At 46.7% G+C, this 20,497-nt stretch overlaps 1 protein-coding gene across 1 annotated transcript in view; it reads right to left on the reverse strand.

Moving 5' to 3' along the window:
* Positions 1-20,497, reverse strand: part of ADTRP (androgen dependent TFPI regulating protein) — a 65,656-nt gene that overhangs the window by 7,673 nt on the left and 37,486 nt on the right. Inside the window, exon 6 of the mRNA XM_052647467.1 lies at positions 5,396-5,511. Coding sequence (XP_052503427.1) covers positions 5,396-5,511 — 116 coding nt within the window. The remainder of the gene's footprint in view (positions 1-5,395; positions 5,512-20,497) is intronic.

Below are 20,497 nucleotides of genomic sequence, written 5' to 3' on the forward strand. Positions count from 1 at the left end.
ACCTACTGCACCAGCGGATTTCTGGTCTATCAAGAGCAAGGTGTTGGTGTGCTGCAGGCAGCTGGGGCTGCTGCAGTAGCAGCAGCAGCATCCTACTTCTGCCAACAGCGGAGACTGATGGGCAGGGGCAGTGTGGGCCGGGACAGCGGCGGGGTGTAAGCTGACTTTAAGGCAGGTCCCTGTGGGGGTGTTGGATCCCGGAGGTTGGGTACTGTGACTTTACAGTCCATGAGGGAGAGGAATGCTCAGGACAGTGTACACAGGGCCATGTGTGAACACTCACTGAGTTATTAAGATCCCTTGGAGATGGAGGTCTTGGAGGACTAGGCCCCTTGCAGAAGGATGTTCCAAGCATCCTGACGTGGGGTGACACTGAAATTGCGAAATATCCTTGGATGACGAATAAACCATTGCGGCTGAACTAGATTACTTCAGAGTCTTCTGGATGACTTTTTATTTGGACATTGCTTGATTCTTGCTTTCTACGTCTTGCCGCTTCAATCCATTATAGGTACTGTTGTCAAGATCGTTTTTTTAAAGCATGACTCTCTGGCCAAGTTACGATTCTCACTGCCAACGGCACGGCAAACAAACAGCAGCAACAGGCACATCTCACATAGTCTATAGCGTGTCCAACCCCCTCCAGCCTGCCATCTGCAAGACTGTGAGTGGGCAGTTTCAGGGTCATTTCCTGTTAGTTTCTTTCACTAGTAGGTCCGGCTAAAGTGAAACCATTGCTTTAACATGATCTGTGTCCTCTTGGCTTTGCAATTGGGTTGTGTTGTTCAGTTTCTCTCTCTCTCTCTCTCTCTCTTTTTTTTTTTTTTTTTGCTGCTCCAACCCAGCCAGTCCTTGAGAGCCCAGATCCAACGACACCTTTGATGAAGTCCTTCCCACATGGCCCAGCCAGACGTAACCGCTTCCTCCTTGTGTTCCTGTTGGCTCCTTGTACTTGTTATGACATTTTATCACTTCCTATCTTGTGTTCTTATAATTTGTATGCATGGCTCATCTCCACTTATTAAGTACAAACCCCCTCCAGGCTGGGGCTTGGCCTTATGTAACTTTGCTTTTCCCAGCCGGACCAGTCCTGTGTTAGGGGAAATATTTGTTCAATAAAAGAGTGAATAAAAGCCAGCAGGAGGAACATTTCTGTTTTTCTGCTCTTCAGCACAGCCTCAGAGAGAGTTAGGTGAGGTGTTCCGGGGCGAGAGAGAAGGGAGGAGTGAGTGGGCCACCATATTTATAGATGACTAATGCTTTCCAAAGGAAATGAAAGATTTACAGTTATTACTACTTTGCGAAGCTTTATTTTCCCTCTTCGGGGCCAACCCTCCAATTTTGCAATCTGAAAAATAACAAAAAAGCAAGTGCCACATAGGAGGCCGTCCCCATGGTCTTGGGGACTATTTTTAAGTCATTGTAATGTGGTTTCAGCAGAGAAATGCTTCCCTGGGTCAGGGTTGTTGCCATTTTTTTGACTCATGTTGGTTTCCCACGCTCTCTCTGGCTCGGGATCATATTCTTTACCTCATTCCTGCTATGCGGTTTCCCTATTTGAGCATCCAAACAGACACGCCTGACAGATGACCCTAAAATATCTCCATGGATATCCACAGTCTGTGGGACTTGTTGATGGCCATCTGTGGCTGAGAAGGCCCATGTGCCCCCCAGAGTGTTATGTAAGGGTCGAGGCAGCTGGCAGCAATGAATCTGAGCTCCCCTGGTGAGGGAACAGCCAGAGTGGGGAGCTGTCAAACAGGAGGGCAGCATAGAAAGCTGGCGTACAGGTGCCTTTGGTCCATTCCAGCAAAAATGAGGCCTACTGTCCAGAGTGCTGATTTTGTACTTCCTTAACGAGCTGTTATTGTTGTTTCATCACTAAATTGTGTCCGACTCTTTCATGACCTTGTGGACTGTAGCCCACCAGGCTCCTCTGTCTGTGGGTTTTCCCTGGCAAGAATACTGGAGCAGGTTGCTATTTCCTTCTCCAGGGGATCTTCCTGACCCAGGGGTCGAACTCCTATCTCTTGCATTGGCAGGCAGCTTACTTACCAGTGAGCCACCTGGGAAGCCCCTCATTAATGATAAGACAACCCAAATCCCAAATCACTTCAACTCCCTGTCAGGGTCCACCAGCCTACATTCCTGCTGGTGATAGGGCTCCGTCCCTTCCCTTCATTTGCTCCATTATTTCACGGTAACGTACAGTTTGAGCACAGACCCAAGAATGACTTCATGCAAGCTCTTAGACTCTAGAGATGATGGTAAGATTGTTTGCATTCTCACCCTCTAGCAAGTAGTAGCGTATGTTTTACAGTGTTAGTCCAGGCTTCTCTGCCATGGGATTCTCCAGGCAAGAATACTGGAGTGAGTGGCCATTCCCTTCTCCAGGGGATCTTCCAGACTCAGGGATCGAACCTGGGTGTCCCATATTGCAGGCAAATTCTTTACCATCTGAACCGCCAGGGAAGCCCCAAACAGGGAGTGAACAAATTCTTGGCCATCTGAATACACTGAAAAGAGAACTGGATTTGAAAGTCCTTGATTTAAGTCTCAGCTTTGATTTTCCCTCGCCATGTGACCTTGGCCATGTCATTTAATCCGCTGAGCCTTCCACCACCCACCCTCTCTGATTCTGTTTGGAGATTGATTGCTATCGCCATCTGTAAGCCAACACCAACTCTCCTGAGTTACTGCAAATGCCGCAGACCGGCTTCCCTGTCTTGTTCCTCTTTAATTTCCACACTTTTCAGCCAGAATCATCTTTCTAGTCATCTTTCTTCCACAAGCCACGTCATTTCACCTGTCTGCGAAAACTTTCACAGAGAAAACCCCTTCCGTTTAGAAGTCTGAACCCACTGATGTGGATTCTTGATCTAATTCCTTCCTGTCTTCCAGTTCAGCCACGCCCTCAGCTCCTCCAGCCTTTCAGACATGCCCTTCCCTCTGCCTGACGCTCTTTCCCACATTGCTGTTGACTTAACTTCTACTCATTCTTCGAGTCTCAGCTTAGACACCGCCTCCCTTGAGAAGCCAGTCCTCGACATCCCCCAGCACCCTGCGCTTGTCCCTCTGAGAGTCTCATCACCCTGTCTGACCATCGTCTCTTTTCCTTCCTCTGCCTCAGGCAGTTCTTGAAGGCAGCCTGGTATTTTGTATGTCTCTGCGTCCTCATACCCTTGCTCAATGCCTGGCAGTGAGGAATAAGTGCCTTCTTGTTACACCTCCTTTCTCCAACACCCACATTCCCTGCATGTCAGGGTACATGCCCGGGCAGCTAAGAGCCAAACCCTCTTGACCACTGTGTTTCATCTTTATGGGCATCACAGTTTTCTCCAAATACCAGTGGCCTCAGGTGCTGTTTGACCTCCTGGGTTTCTGAGGAGAAAGAGTGAGGGTAGATATGAGGATTGATGATCAACTCCCAAGTCCTTAGGCAGAAAAAAATTAATAGACCAAAAATCCTATCTTATATACAAAGTCTCAAAGTTACCCTTGGCAAGAAAGAATAAAATCAGCTGAAAGTCCACCAAAAAAAAAAAAAAAAACCAGTACGGAAATTCATGTGCAGCTACCATCCTGCTTCTTCTCAACACACACAAGAGAAAAAAATGAATCTTTTATGCATATGCTTACCCCACCCCAGGTCCTAGATATTCTGTAGTTAGGGATTTATTTCTTTGGTTAAGCCAGACTTAGAAAATACACAGTACATGTCCCACCACTCTCCAGTTCAGTTCAGTTCAGTCCCTCAGTCGTGTCCGACTCTTTGCGACTCCATGAATCACAGCACGCCAGGCCTCCCTGTCCATCACCAACTCCCGGAGTTTACCCAAACTCATGTGCACTGAGTCAGTGATGCCATCCAGCCATCTCATTCTCTGTTGTCCCCTTCTCCTCCTGCCCCCAATCCCTCCCAGCATCAGTCCAATGAGTCAACTCTTCGCATGAGGTGGCCAAAGTATAGGAGTTTCAGCTTTAGCATCAGTCCTTCCAATGAACACCCAGGACTGATCTCCCTTAGAATGGACTGGTTGGATCTCCTTGCAGTCCAAGAGACTCTCAAGAGTCTTTTCCAACACCACTCTCCAGTTACATGCTATTGGCAGATATTGCTAGGTGATAGCACAAGTCTTTTAGGGCCCCAGAATCCTCCTCGACACCATGCTCCAGACCTCAGCTACCAGCAGGTCCCCAATTTATGCTTTATTCTCTCAAAACGTCCTTTGTTAAAAGGCAGAGGCCCAGGCTAGTGAGCAGTGTAGGTCAGTGGAGAGCTGGGGTGGATTTATTGAGCGAGTGATTTCTTAGGGACAGGAGAAACCTGAAGGGACTTTGTCCTCTGGGAAAGAAGGCTGCAGAAGTGTGGGAGGAACATATCTTGCAAAAGGGAAGGGAAGGCTAGAGAGGAACCAGCACCTGAGTTCTGGGCACAAAGCTTACGGCTCTAAGACAAAGGCTGGGGAAGCAGGTGCTGCTGGAGACCAATCCTGTGGACTGTGTTCTCTTCCAGGCTTTTGTCTCTACCAGTGCACTGCCCTGTGAAACTTTCCCCCAGTGGGGGTTGGGGAGTTAGCCAGATTGGCAGATGTGAGAAGCTCAGGTGAGTCGAGGCTAGAGTAGGAACACCGTGATTTACATGCAATCTGCAGGTATTTTGCTTGGCACGCCCCTCCCAGTACAGCCAGAGCTTGGCCATGGATGAGAAGGCTGTGGAATGGAAAGGGGGGTTTCCAGTTACCGGGTGCATGGCCAAGCACTTTCCCTTGACTACAGACACTGGGCAAAATTTCTGAGAATTAGTGTCGCCAGGTGGCTGAATGATGAAATCTAGGCCAGCTCCTTGAATTATCTCCCAGGCCTCCAGCTAGGCTGTTCTGCAAGCCCCTGGGCAGTTGCTCAAATGCCCTCTTGGTGCTCGAGTGCCAGATGTTGATGCAAATAAGCCCACGGTGATCCAGGCAAGAGGGATGGACCAAACCTTGGCTGCTCAATCTGTCAAATGACTTTTCAGATGGAATATATTTAGATGCCCTAGCTCATTCAACCATTCAGACATTTTAATTACAGATGGAACCAAAGATCAATGTTTTTCTAGGGAAGGTAACATGCATAGCTTTACATTGATGAATTCTTCATGGAGGGGGTGGGAGAGCTCGTGACCTGCTGTGTGTGTGCACGCATGCATACCTGCGTATTCTCGGGCAAGTGATGTTTCCATGGGCGGCAAAAGCAAGCAATAAGATTCATTTTTTCTTGCAAATTAAAAGATGGTAAAATCCTTGCTGTCCCAAGATAAAGGCACACTTATAGAACAGTGTGCTGCTTCTGGAATATTCCTCAGAGTCTGGAATGACCAGTCCAAGTTGATTTTCCTCTCTGCCAGTCTTACCTGCTGACATAGGTGAGCCCAGCAGCAGTCAACAGAGTGAGTCCTTTCTTCCTCAACGGGTAGCTGTGTGGTCTGAGGATGACCTCGACTAGCGAGAAGGGCAGGATGAACGTGTGCTGCAGGAGGAAGCGTGAGAGCTCGTCAAGTCAGGGCGCCCCAGCTGCCCGCAGCAACCCCTCCAATTCTCTCTTTCTCTCCAGTCTCCCCTCCTACATAGACACCAGATGAAACTTTCCAGAACTTGGCTTGGCTCTGCTCCTCAGACGCCAAGGGCTTACAGTGGGTCTCTACTGCCCGCCACATCGATCCGGACTCCTCTGTCTGACTACCAAGGCTCTTTGTAACACGCGACCACCCTTCTGGCCTTGCGTATTGCCTGCTGCTCCGCTATCCTAACACACACACACACACACATGCACGCACGCACATGCAACACTCTGTCACTGACCCAGGCTGTTTCCGTCCCTCTTTGCACTCAGCGTGCCTGCTCCCCCTTCACACCCCTGTTCATGCCTCGACAGTCTGTGGAGCGTGTCTCCGCCTACCCCCCACCCGCCCGGGTTCATCTCGTCCACGCTGTTCGCAGCCAGCGCAGTCTTCCACGCCACTGTCTCTGAATTTCCCTCTCGCTGGTTTCGCTCCCGCAATGCCGCTGCATTTATACCCAGTGCCTGGAGTCTAGCACTCGGCACGTGTTCGTTGCCTCTGTGGGCGAGAGGCCGAGAAGCCATCAGCCCGTCTCTGCTCGCCACGGGGCTCCTGGCTCCGAGGGACGGTCCTGCTGACAGTGACGGGTGCTGGGCAGGGGGCGGGGAGAGGCTCCTCTGAAAACTGTCCTCTCCCCGCGCCTTCCCTGCTTCACCTCCTTCTTTATAACCATCTGTTTTCTCACATCTTTCAAACTCTTGAACACTAGGTTTTACTAAACGACATAATCGAGGATGAGTGGTGTTTTCTGGCACAAAGACTGCCGTGTCCCACTCCACTCTGGTTTCTGGGAACTCATCTGGGAAAGGTGACTGGAGTCTACTGGCAACGTCCTTTCATCTATTAAACGCGTTTATTCAGTTCCTCTGTGGTACTCTGTGCTTATTGGCAAACATCCCGCAGTGTTAGTATTTTACACTGTTTACGTTTAGAGCGAGCATCCCTCTTCCATCCCTGCTCCCCAGTTCCCTCAGCTCTTGGGAGCCTCTCGCATCAATAGATGCATCCGCCAGCTCTATCCGACCCCCACTGCTGAGCCCCAGCACAGCCGTGTCAGCACCTCAATCACAGCAGTGGCCGGGGCTTCGGAATGTCACAGAGCCGCATCACATGCTCCCGTGCCCGGCTGTGCCATTGTCCCTGTGATTGCCATCCTCCCTGTCAATGGTGACCCAGTGTGGAGTGGGGTGAGTTCAAGGTTCTGGGACATCTACAGCGCCGGATGTCCACAGCGCCAGATGTCCAACGGCAACCTTGCCTGCGGCGGGCGACCGGCTGGAGTGTGGTTGCGTCTCCACAGGTCCCTCCTCAACCCATAGTTGCTGCCCATGCTCCCAGCGATGGCCACCTCAGAGCCCTAGCAATACTCTGTGACTGACACTGATGCCCCTTTCATCCTCCAGCAGGCCAGAGATGGGGCTGTCTGCCCAGTAGAGCTGCCTGCCTCTCTGCTCCGCCTTCACTCCGTCAGGAAGGTCCGACTTCTATTAGGAACCATTAACAGTCCCATTATACTGGCCACTGATCTGATGCAGTTTATTTTCCCTGCCCACAGTCAGCAGCTTCTGTTCTCTACGTTAATGATCGCTTGGAACAGAATTCCTGTGCTACAGTGTGGTGTGTTTGCATGGGGAGCAAATGAGTTCACAGTGATTAATGCTTTTACGACAAATAACTCAGGAATGCATGACTGGTCGCCTCTTCTAGGAGCCTGCCCTTTGCAAGTGACATTCAATTGGATTTCCATATGAGTTCTCCCTGATGGCTTCTGGGAAGTTCACTTCAGTGATGTCATTAGTGATGGGCCACATACTGTGGCTTAATACCAGCTAAAAGGTCTTTGAAAGAATCACATTGTTTGGTCAGGGCAGAGGGGTAGGAATGTGGAAAAGAGGAAGACTGTATTCTGTGAGCTTTCTAAATATGGAGCTACTGTGAAGAGCCAGGTGTGACGCCATAAACCTCTTGGTACTCCAGAGGTACTGGCATTTCACCTCAGGTTGACATAAATTACATAACCTTTGTCAGGCAGTACATATTTTTGAAAACACAGGAGAAAAATTTAGTAAGAGAAAAATCAAATATGCTTTCTGCTTCCAAAAAATCTAATAATTAGGCTGGGATTGACACAAATTAGAATGCTGCCAAAAATTACTGAAAACAGTGACTCATTCTGTATTTCAATTAACAGTTTCTCAGTTTCCCTTATAAACAGTGAAGCTGACAAAAATTAATTATCTCAGAGGGGGTAAAATATTTCCTTCCAAAGTAAACAAAACATCATGGGCTGAAACAATAGTATGCGTAAACAGAGGGGATGGGAGGAAGCTATCTTTCCTCATCAACTGAGCCATCATTTCGGTCGATTTTTATTTAAATACCTCATTCCAGAAGCATTGATTAAAAGGCAAGTGTTGTTCTTTTTTTTCATCTTTTCTACTAAGTTACACCTGTCCTTCTATCCTTTGTGTGATACCCACTTCCATCTGAACATCTTGGAGACAGAAATATAAGCATGAAAGATTGATTTAAGTATTCATATAATAATTGCACTTCAGATTCCGTGGTTGCAAAGTAGCCTTGCAGATAAGTACTAAAATTTGCCAGCCTATGGAGAATTCCTGTAAGGTTATATGAATGGCAACACGGAAAGTAATGAGCATTTATTTTTACTAACTTCATTGTAGACAAATAGCTGCTCTAAATAGCTTCCCTGTGTCTGAGGCTCAAATTAAAACAGGATGCATTTGCCTGACTATTGAGAAAGACACAAGTCTTGATCACTCAGATTGCGCACAGAGGCAACAAATCTCCCTCCTTCGGAAGGCTAGGATAGCCACACTCTTATCTCCTAGATTCTTGGGGATCTGAGAGCACTTAATTGTTTTCAGCGAAAGAAACCCAGAGAGCTGAGACATTTTAAAAATCAGACAATAACATTTTAAAGTCAGTTCTCTGCCTCTTTCCTCTATTTCATTTCCTTATGACACCAGCTCTTAGGTTGAGTTGACCAATATAAATACGCCAGCCTCCACCTTCTCAGACTGGTCATTGAGAGGCTTTTCCCTCCATGTGCTGTTCCTAGCCCTGAGCTGATGTAACACTGCCCAGTTCACATTTGCTCCAGTCTTCTCCCTCCTTCCTCTCTGTTCGGCAACACTTGGATCTGAGAATTAGTTCCTTCTATTGGCTCTCCCCAGACTGAGGTTCTTTCTCTCGAGTAAGATCACATCTTTGGTTTGTTTATCATACTAATGGATAGACATTTAAAATGAAGTTTTAGTGCACCAGTAACATTTTCCTTCTGGATACATACACAAGAAGATTTTGGCTTACTGTATATTAAATATATTATTTTTAAAATGTGTTTCAAAATGGAAACCTTCACAAAATCTCCTCAGGGCAAACACATGGTCAAAACATCAATTAAAACGTAAACATAAATAAAACAATAGACACGAAAATGGAGGCAAAACAAATCTTAATAGAACACCATTGTACCCGGGTTTGTCATTACAACGGCAGATCGTGTTCCTTAAGCTTGAAAACTATACACGGTGAAACACACACAGTGAATGGTTGCTTTGTCAGTCTTAGTAAGGCAGTCTCTGGCTTTGCTCATATCCATTTGCCAGCTAGAAAACTTGACTTCACTCCTCAACGGCTTCTCTCACTGCAGTTTCTGCCTCTAAATCCCAAAGTTTGGGACAGCAGTGATGGTCTTTCTGGGAATATTTCGTATCCAAAAGCAGAGACCATCGGTATGCTCTGTGGCTGTCATGTTACTAAAGGTGCCGTTTTGCTGCATAGATGGTAATCTAGGTATGTAGACATAGGTTATATTACTTATTTTTCTGAGGGACTTTTTTTCACTCTTCCACCAGGAGTCTTTTCCATCTCAAGTACGAGAATTTATGAAAGATAACTGGATTTGTAAAAATTCCCTTTTTTACTTTCTAGGAACTCAAGGGCACAGGTTAGGCACCACTGTAATTAAAGTGTCAATGCTTGGGTATGAGGGACTGGGAAGATAAGCCACCCACAGAAAGAGCTAAAAGCTTCTCTTTGATCTTCAGGGTCTTTGGGTAAAAATTCAGAGAACAGAAGTTAAACAACAAAAGTTTTATTTATTGCAGAAGAGTAGTAATGTTTGCAGTTTACTCTGATTGGGGACAATGGAGGATGAGATGGTTGGATGGCATCACTGACACAATGGACATGGGTTTGGGTGGACTCTGGGAGTTGGTGATGGACAGGGAGGCCTGGTATGCTGCGGTTCATGGGGTCGCAAAGTGTTGGACACGACTGACCGACTAAACTGAACTGAATTGCACCAAAAATAAGATGAGTTGGTGGATAGATAGATACATAGATTTATGACAAAGCAAATACCGTAAACTGTTAATAGTAGGACCTAACAGGCAGGTTACAAGTGTTCTCTATAAAATTCTTTCAGCTGAGCTTTATGTTTAAAAATATTCCTAATAAAATGTTGGGAGCGATGTGAATAGTCTTACTGACCTGGAAAGCAAAATGAATGCTCCATTGGGCTGAGGAAGAAAAGCATGCCGTTATTTTGAACTTGTATGTGACTTGAGCAGGTGGTTAAATGATAACTTTCTGAATCTTCTGAACTTTCTAAGTGATTTTTTACTTACTACGCTATTGTCCTTAGGGTTAATAAGTAGTTTAGCCAACATTTCAAAGCAGCATTCTTCTATTAATAGGAAGCTAGTTGGCTCTGATGGTGTCCAGCCTGGTGAAGTGCCCATTTAGAGTGTATCCAGTTAAGGGTGAGACAAAAGAAAGATCTGGGCTCTTAGGACCCTGCAGTCAGGAATATGCCTGCCTCTTCCTGTTCTCCTCCTCTTTGTCCCTGCCTCTCCAAAGCACCCAAACCCCTTCCTCCAAGCTGACTCTTTCCAGCAATAATAACACCCCAGACACCAGCTGTAATCAGTGACGCATTTCTTTTCCTTCTCAATCCAAACTCGATTCACTTTCCCCCTCAGATGCTTCCCATGCCCACCTATTCCTTTTATCTTCCCCAGTATCACCTTGCTCACTTTCTCCTATTTTGGTACATACTCAACATTGCAATTAGACCAAGCCTCTTAAGGCAAGTTTCATGTTACTTCTGTGGCTCCCTGTTGCCTTAGTCCACCGTCCACTCCTCTGACCTCATCTGTCTCTCGCATTTCCCACAGTATCTTCACAGGCTTCCACTCAACCCCAGCTCCTCATTATGGTGTTTCATTCTGTTTCCTTCTCTAGAACTCCTCCCTCTTCTCATCGACCTAACTCTTTTCTCAATTCTTCCCTCTCAATCAGACCCACACACCTTTGAGATGCCTCCCAGCCAAAAGCACACACATTAACATGAGAAGATGTGAACGGTCATGAAGACCCAGGAGAAGAGTGGAACAGGAACGCGCCTGCCAGAGGTTTGCTGGACTGCTGTGGTTGAGATTCAGACTTAGCAGTTACATTCCAGAGCCAGAATGAAAAGAGAGAGAACGTATACAGTTCCTTGTCTAGGGGAAATTAAGCTTTTCCACTAGTAATTAGGCCTCAAAGAACTTTTTTTCTGTTGCATTTTATTATAAAGAGAAACTAAAGAGCCTCTTGATGAAGGTGAAAGAGGAGAGTGAAAAAGCTGGCTTAAAGCTCAACATTCAGGAAACTAAGATCATGGCATCTTCATGTCATCACTTCAGGGCAAATAGGTGGGGAAACAATGGAAACAGTGACAGACTTTATTTTCTTGGGCTCCAAAATCACTGCAGACAGTGACTGCAGACGTGAAATTATAAGACGCTTGCTCCTTGGAAGAAAAACTATGAGAAACCTAAACAACATATTAAAAAGCAGAGACATTACTTTGCCACTAGACAAAGGTCTGTCTAGTCAAAGCTATGGTTTTCCAGTAGTCATGTATGGATGTGAGAATTTGACCATAAAGAAAGCTGAGTGCCGAAGAACTGATATCTTTGAACTGTGGTGTTGAAGACTCTTGAGAGTCCCTTGGACAGCAAGAAAATCAAATCAGTCAATCCTAAAGGAAATCAGTCCTGAATATAGATTGGAAGGACTGATGTTGAAGCTGATGCGAAGAATTGACTCATTTGAAAAGACCCTGATGCTGGGAAATATTGAAGGCATGAGAAGGAGACGACAGAGGATGAGATGGTTGGATGGCATCACCGACTCGATGGACATGAGTTTGAGCAAGCTCTGGGAGTTGGTGATGGACAAGGAAGCCTGGTGTGCTACAGTCCATGGGGTCGCAAAGAGTCGGACACGACTGAGTGACTGGACTGACCAAAGCAATAGTGCACTGGTCTCCCCAGTGTCCCCATAGCAGAACATTTCAGAGACCTCAGAACCCTAAAATGATACAATCTGATACAATCTGGAAGCAAAATTATAAAACATACTTTGAGGGGGATTCTGCCAGTAAGGGGATAACACTGTACGATTACCTAGGCTTCTAAGGATCAGAGCGATAGAGGGACTCCAGAAATAACATCTGTGCCACGAGTGCCTTTGTTGGCTTTCACTCTGTGAGTCAGACAACAGCCAGTGTTTCTTTCTCTGTTTAGACCCTAGAGTGTAGGTATGATGCCGCAGAGATCTAAAGGCTTGCAGGAATTCAGAGTCAGTGGCGGTGCTGACATTCTTTTATTGCAAATAAGCAGCCTCACCACAGAAACCATCCTGCCTCTCAGAGCTGAGCACCCAGCCCTTTCTGCCACCTCTGGGGCCCAAGTCACAGGCGTGTCACACCCCTGACACATCCTGCTTCTGCATGAGATGCAGACTCTCCCCTGCTCTTCCTGCAGCTCTTTTGGTTTACATTAGGCTCTTCTGTGCTTAATTATATTCAGTTTTCATTTTTTACACTGTTAATTTCATGTATTTTTCTTCTATTCTCAATTAGATTATAAACAATTTAAGGTCAAAGCTCTCACTTCCTTTTATTTTTTGTTTTCAGGACTCCCTTTTACCCTCTGATCAATACATACTTTTTGACTGATTTTCTTCATTGGAACCTGTGTGTTACAAAGAAGAATTAACCCCCTAATATGGACTGCAAAGCTCCCTGTGATCCGGTTGCCTGCCCCATCTGACTTCCTTGCCCTGCGCCAGCCCTGTCCTACGACCTTCACCCAGCCCTTACCCCTCGACTACACTGCCCTCCACCCACGGTCCCCGTTCTCACCCGTGGTACATTACACACAGTTATGTCTCTCCTTCCTCAGCCCCCTCCACCTTCTCCCCTTGTAGGGCTCAGGGTAGGTATCATGGCCTCCAGGGCAGAACGGAACCTCTAGCAGGCACCCTTCCTTGGAAGAGCTGGATCACCCCTCTGCTCAACTGCATCACAGCATCACACTACCTCATTTGACCAATTCTAGCCAGACCTTCCAGAGATGGAAACAACTCGAGGCTGAGGGCTGTCTCCAGGTGACCTCCAGTATCTAACACAGGGCTCAACCTCTCTGGCCACTGAATACCTATGGCATTAATGCTTGAATCAGTGAATTAGCAGAGTGGGACAGAAGAGAAAGAAGGGTTCTTCTGCATAGCCTGGGAAGACAGTCAGTGTTCCAGAGCGAGAGGACAACAGCCACAGGCTAGACACAGCTGGCCTTGGCAGGCGCAGATCAGGCTGTGCCCGTGGTTAGTGGGGCCGCAGTCAACCCCACTTCAGACTGGCCACCTTTACCCTCTGACATGGCTCTAGTGTGTGCATGCATGCTGAGCTGCTTTAGTCACATTCGATTCTTTGTGACCCTATGGACTGTATTCCTCCAGGCTCCTCTGTCCATGGGATTCTCCAGGCAAGAACACTGGAGTGGGTTGCCATGCCTTCATCCAAGGGATCTGCCCCACCCAGGGATTGAACATGCGTCTCCTGTACCTACTGCATTGCAGGCAGATTCTTTATCACTGAGCCACCAGGGAAGCTATAGATGGCACTCCAAATCCTGAAAACGGGTATGTTGTGGGTCACAGGAGTACCTGTAAGAAAATGTGATTCCTGGGAACAACCTCTGGGTGCCCACATGATGTCAACTAAACTATAGACTCAATAAAGACGGGTCACCCTCCCTGCAGCCCTGCAGGAAGTCAGGAGGTGTTGAGTCAGCAGACTCTTTTTTTCTGGGGCCCACTGGCTGGGGCCCTCCATTCTGAGACTGCCCCAGATGGAAACTTGCCAGGTTTTGTCCGCTGTCCTCTTTGTACCCCCTCCTCTCTGTCCATCTGTAATCCATGCTTTCTCCATGCTGCTGTGCCTGGCTCCACAGAGCACACATGGAGACTTGTTTTTAAGACATAGACAGATGGGCAGCTCTCTAGAAAGCTGCTCCAAGTTGTAGGAAGGAGACTGTTCTTTTCAAGAAAGAGAGTTTGGGAACCGCAAGAATCCGCCCTTGCTTTAGAGCCCCCGTCTCTCAAGACGCTGTCCTGTCTTCTCGACGACTCTCTCCTCCCTGTGTCGCTAAAGGTCTCGATGTGGAGGCAGCTGGCTTCCCTGGGAGACAGCAGTGAATCGGGAGAGCACCGGGTAAACACAGGCACTGGGGGCAAAGTTCCAAACTCTCCAGGTGATGGATCCTGCGGTGGACCGTTTCCACGCTGTCTCTTTCCTGCCTCCAGCTCTCCTTGCTAACCCATCAGGGTATTCCTAAAGGGACTCACCCGCTGTTTGGCAAGAATGGTGGTTGCTCACTGAGGATTTTCCCAAATGTATGTAAGTGGTTGATTGAGGGTTAGCCTATAAGTTAGTCTGTATGAGGCGGGTACCTGAGTTCACTGTGTCTCCCACGTATAGGAAAGAGATGGATCAGAATGGGGTCTGGAAGCAAAAGAAAAGTTTGCTTGGGAAATGCCCTCATCTGATATCCATCAACCACCTCGTGAGCAGCAGAGATTTCAGCATTCCAGGCCATTAAAAGGTCCAGAAGATATGGTCTTGGAACTCAGAAAGATACTGATGAATTTCAACTTACACTGACTCTAACACTACAGGCTGCACACAGACCTGGGCAGGTTCTCTGTCACGGAGGCTTTGACAGCATTAAGCAGCAGCAGGCGGCACTGGGTTGAGCCCTTGAAGTCCATGTCCAAAGAGAACAAGTTGTCATTCACCGCAAAGACCACCTGCTTCTCCTTCACACACTAGGTAAGAATTCATCACACCTAAGAGACTCAAGGGTTTCTCTCAAACAGCTTTTGAGGCATCCCAGAAAAGGAGTGTCAAGACAGTCTGTGTCTTAACGTCTCATAGACAGTCACTAAGCTGTGTTTTGTTATCTCAAAATAACAGTCAATCTTCATTCTGTTTTATTAAAAGCAGATAACTATAATCACAGACTACTTTTTCAGTTATGAACAATTATTTTTCTTGCTGAGCATCAAAAAGCCCAACAGTGAAAACAAAAGGGATCTTTATAGGATAGCATACGGAAGAAGCCTGGTAGGACAGTAGGTACACAAGTTTGGTGCTCAAAAGAGAAAGCTAGCTGGAGATAGAGCTGTGTGAGCCATCAGAGTGAGGATGATTTTTTAGTGGTAATTGATGAGATAACCCAAAGAAAGCGTGAGAGTGAGAATAATAATAGGGAATCTAGAAGTAAACACTGGGAAAGCCAGGGTTTCTCATTCTCTGAACCACTGATGTTGAAGGAGAGAGAATACCTGGTCATGGAGGGCTGACTCTGCCTTGTAGGAGGCGTGGCACAGTCCTTGCTTCAACTTACTAGAAGCCAGGAGCGCCTCCCACCCCCAGCCCTGGTTGTGACAATCACAACTGTCTCCACATATCGCCACGTGCTCCCTGGAGAGCAAAAGCAATCCCAGTTGAAAATCCCTGATTTAAGTGATGGACAGAAGAAGTCCATCTTGCAAAGGTAGTTGAAAAGGAGTGTCAGACAGTCTGGCAGTAAGGTAAAGGCAGAGAGTATTTTGAGAAAAAGATGTGGCCCAATGCCAAGGAAAGGTATAGCGCCCCTGGCTTTAGGGCTGAGAACACGTGGTGAGCAGAGAGGAGCTTGCCACCATGTCCCCGGTTGCTCCTTCTTCCTCTTAGGCTGACTCTCATGTTTCTGGTCCAGTTTCCTGCATCTTTGGGTTTCGACCTCCTCTTCATAGTATTGTTAGGCTTGGACCTTGGAGCCCCTGCGTCTGGGAGAAGGTTAACATAAAGATGCTTCTGTGGCTGCCATGACCTTCTGTTCTACAAATCCCCAGGAGTGGGCAGAAATCTAGACATGTTTGTAAGTGTAAAATTTGGGAGCCTGCGTGTGGGACAAGCTGATGACAAGTCCGCTTGTTCAGAGCCCTCTCCACTCCCAGGAATGCCAGCCTGGGGGACTGAAATAATGTTCCATTGCCAAGAAATGTGGCTGACTTCCTTATTGTGGTCTTCTTAGGAAAAACAAAACAAAGTTTCTCAAAAGGTCACAAAATTCCATCTTACCATGGAATAGTAAAATGCGGCTTTTATGAGTTCCTAGATGTGTTTGGAGAGAGATGCTCTAAACACACGAGTTTTTATTCTCAACCAGTTTGTGCTAGCTGAGCTCTCCAGGATGCCCCTCTGAAATGATTTTGCATTTTCTGGTTTCCAAATTCAGGGGGAAAATAGCGCAAAGGTTTTTGTTTTGTTTCTGTTTAGTTTGTATAGCTTTCAGATCTGAATTTTCACTGGTAAACTCTGTTCTCAGTAAGGGAAGTGAAATGCTAAAATCTCCCTTGCCTTTATGAGGCCTTCCTTTTTTTTTTTTCCCACTTTCTGTTCTGCCCTCAACATAAGGCTCTTCATTATGATGGATTCTTAAAACATTAGGTTCCATGAAGCCACCTAAGTTGTTGTTCTTTTTCTCTTGGTGGAATTCCACACTACTGGGCTTACTTTTCACATATACTAATGCACCCCATTACTTACTAGCTTCTGCCCATTAACAAGAACCCTTGGTTGGATCTTATCAAGAATCTGTCTCAGAGCCAGGGCTAGCCCAGCCAGAAAGAGGAAGGGGAAACTGACCTTTTACACACTTTCATAGAGTTAAAAAATAAATAAATAAAGAGGCTATTTTTGCAACTGATTCTTCTCCTCTTCCCTTTGACCACTTTTCTTTCATCTGATTACCACTGTGGTCATTTCTTTATCCCTCTTCTTAAGTTCAGCCTTTGCCACCCTTCCTCCTTGATTTAATGGTTTTTTTGGAACTCTCTTTGGCTACTTGAATACTCAGTTACCTAACTAACAGCTGAGAATGGTGATAACAGAGGAAAGTGTAAGCCTGGAGATGGTTTCTCCAGAACTGTGTTTGAGCCACAGTTCAGTCCAAATTAGAACAAATATCAACTGTTTTAATAAAAGATATGTCATTACTATGACTCTGTACAACTCGTTGAGCATAAATCAGTCCTATATCTCACATAAAACAACTAAAAGCACCAGAGATATTTCAAGGTACCAATAATCTCTCTAGAATTTTCGTCACTTATAACTTTCTGTACAAAAGAACACCTCAAAGTTTCAAGCATATAATATCAGCCACAGACTCTGAAGGCAGGGCTGCTAAAGGCTTTTTCTCCACCTTCAATGCCCTTTAGCCCCACACACCTCACCCTGTACCACAGGAGGAACTCTGGGGTCAGTGAAGGGCACAGAGAAGCCACCAGGGCAAGAGGGAAAAACTTCATTCATTCTTTGGTGCAGCGGAATTCATGACATGTTTACCCCAGGCTGTGTGCTGTACGAGGTGCTGCAAGTAAATGTACACAAACCTTACAGTTTAATCAGCAAGATTTTCCATAAACAACTAAACAGCCACATAGATTCCAGTCATGATAAGTGAGCTAAAGAAACAAACAGGAATGTACGCATCAGAAGGAAAGTGGAGGGAGGTGCTTGCTTTTCCATAACGCAGTCCAGGAAGGCCACTCTGAAGAGGTTTTTAAGCTGGGATTTATGTGATAAGTGCAAGGCATGGAAGAGCGGACAGAGAACATTCCAGGGATGGGGGACAGCATATGCAGAGGCCCTCGTGTGGGAAAGAGGCAGGAACAAAGCAGAGCTGAAACCGCTGTAACACAGGGTCGGGGGTGACAGGCTCCATCAGAGTCTAGAACATTCAGCCGGGCCCAGGAGAAGTTCAAGCTTTATTCTAAGTATAATGGAAAGCCATTGCAGGCACTAGGAGAGAGACATGATTTCCTGTTTATTGCGTTGCTCTACAGAGAAGGTTGAGGATGGAAGCAGGAAGACCGGTTTGGAGGTCTAGATGAGAAGTGAAGGTGGACACCAGGGCATTGGCCTTAAAGAACACCATCATTTAGGGCAGGCAGAGGGCATGTCAGAGACTGAGGCAGGAGGAAAACTAGTCGGTCTGCTGTCAGTAGAGCCAAAAAAAAGCAGAGTTTCAGGGAAGGAGAAGTGCAGTAGGCTGAATGCTGCTGAGCCGTAACTAAGGTGGGGGCAGATGCAGGAGCCCTGGGTTTGGCGGTGTGGGGACACTTGGCGAGCAGAGTGAAAGGGATGAGCAGAACGTACAGGGAACACGTGTGGGTCTGGGGCAGTGCTCTTGGGCGCTGCTCTGTTTGGAAAGGCACGCCTGCTTCTAGTATGTGTGGCTGGAATAGTAGTATCTGCCCTGAAAGAGATTCCTAATTAGCCAACCCCACAGCCCCCAGTAAGTCTGCCTGCAATGCTGGAGACCCAGGTTCGATTCCTGGGTCAGGAAGATCCCCTGAAGAAGGAAATGGCAACCCACTCCAGTATTCTTGCTTGGAAAATTCCATGGACGGAGGAGCCTGGTAGGCTACAGTCTATGAGATCACAAAGAGTTGGACATGACTAAGTGACTTCATTTTCACTTTCTTTCTTTCTTAGCCCCCAGAGGGCTTCCCAGGTGGCACCAGAGGTAAAGAAGCCACCTGCCAATGCAGGAGACACAAGAGACGTGGGTTCCATCCCTGGGTTGGGGAGATTCCCCTGGAGGAGGGCACTGCAACCCACTCCAGTATTCTTGCTTGGAGAATCCCACAGACAGACAAGCCTGGTGGGCTACAGTCCATGAGGTCGCACAGAGTTGGACACGACTGATGGGATTTAGCATGCACACATGCCTCTGTTGATAAAGTCTCCATGTGGGGGCACTGGGCAGCTTCAGGGGAGAGCTGAGAGCTTGGTTTCCAGTTAGCTCTCTCAGTGGGAGAAATCCCAGTTAACAAGTAGGACATGCATTTCTCCCCTCCACTCACTAGTAGATCCCGATTATTCTGCACATGTGTATGCAGAACTTCCCTGTTGACATTAACAGGAAGGTAAATCAGGCAATCTTGGGACTTTAAAACCCAATCCTGAAACTTGAATTATATATGAACAAATACACAGCATGTACCAGAATATTTAAAAAAAAAAGTAACAAACTTGTGCTTAATTGTTACATTGCCTAGTATGAAAGGCAGGCAATTTGATCACCTCCAGAGATCACTTTAGGATCAAGAGCCTCTTCTTAATTGCCAGGAAACTCTCAGGACCTCCTCTCCAGGGACAGTTGCCAGAAGTAGAAAGGAGAACACATCACCAAAATCATCTATAATCACAATTTAGTATTATTAAATAGCAGCCTGTGGAATAAGCCTGAGAGAATGGGGCTCTTGTCCCTAATAAATGGATGAACAAAAAGGGTGATTTAATCATTAATTCTTTCTTTGCTTTTGTCTACCCCTTTAAAATGAGTACTGCAGAAACTTTGTGTTTCCCTTTCAAATATATTCTGACCTTCCCATAATGCCACCGCACCCATCCCCACCCCCTAGCATATCTGACTCCATTATTAACTGGAATAGCTCAGTTAGGAGTCGGTTACGTAATTTAGAGATCTGTGCCTTCAAGAACACTACAGTAGAAATGCTTCTGGGGGCATGGGAATTTAATCCTGCAGAACAGGTGTTTCCTTTAAATCTACCTTTTGCCGGGTCCCGTTCCCATGCTTGTCTCCACACCTTAGAGTAGCCTCTCACTATGGATTTGAATTTTTATCAGTTTTTTTCCTATTCATTTTTTCCCTTTCTTCTGATGTAGAATTCATACACTCCATTTCTATGTGGCTAAGACACTTACTCCTTGGAAGGAAAGTTATGACCAACCTAGATAGCATATTCAAAAGCAGAAACATTACTTTGCCATCTAGTCCATCTAGTCAAGGCTATGGTTTTCCCATTGGTCATGTATGGATGTGAAAGTTGGACTGTGAAGAACGCTGAGCACTGAAGATTTGATGCTTTTGAACTGTGGTGTTGGAGAAGACTCTTGAGAGTCCCTTGGACTGCAAGGAGATCCAACCAGTCCATTCTGAAGGAGATCAGTCCTGGGTGTTCATTGGAAGGACTGATGTTGAAGCTGAAACTCCGATTCTCTGGCCACCTCATGCGAAGAGCTGACTCATTGGAAAAGACCCTGATGCTGGGAGGGATTGGGGGCAGGAGAAGAAGGGGACGACTGAGGATGAGATGGCTGGATGGCCTCACTGACTCAATGGACGTGAGTCTGAGTGAACTCCGGAAGTTGGTGTTGGACAGGGAGGCCTGGCGTGCTGTGATTCATGGGGTTGAAGAGTCGGACACGACTGAGCAACTGAACTGAACTGAACTGAACCTAGACATTAGTGTAGTGAAAGTGTTAGGCACTCAACTGTGTCCGACTTTTTGCGACCCCACGGACTGTAGCCCACCTGGCTCCTCTGTCCCTGGGATTCTCCAGGCAAGAATACTGGAGTGGATAGACATCCCCTTCTTCAAGGGACCTTCCAGACTCAGGTCTCCTGAGTTGCAGGCAGATTGTTTTACCCTCTGAACTTCCAGGTAAGCCCATTC

This window comes from Budorcas taxicolor, chromosome 11 (assembly GCF_023091745.1).
Source record: "Budorcas taxicolor isolate Tak-1 chromosome 11, Takin1.1, whole genome shotgun sequence".
Classification (NCBI taxonomy): Eukaryota; Metazoa; Chordata; class Mammalia; order Artiodactyla; family Bovidae; genus Budorcas; species Budorcas taxicolor.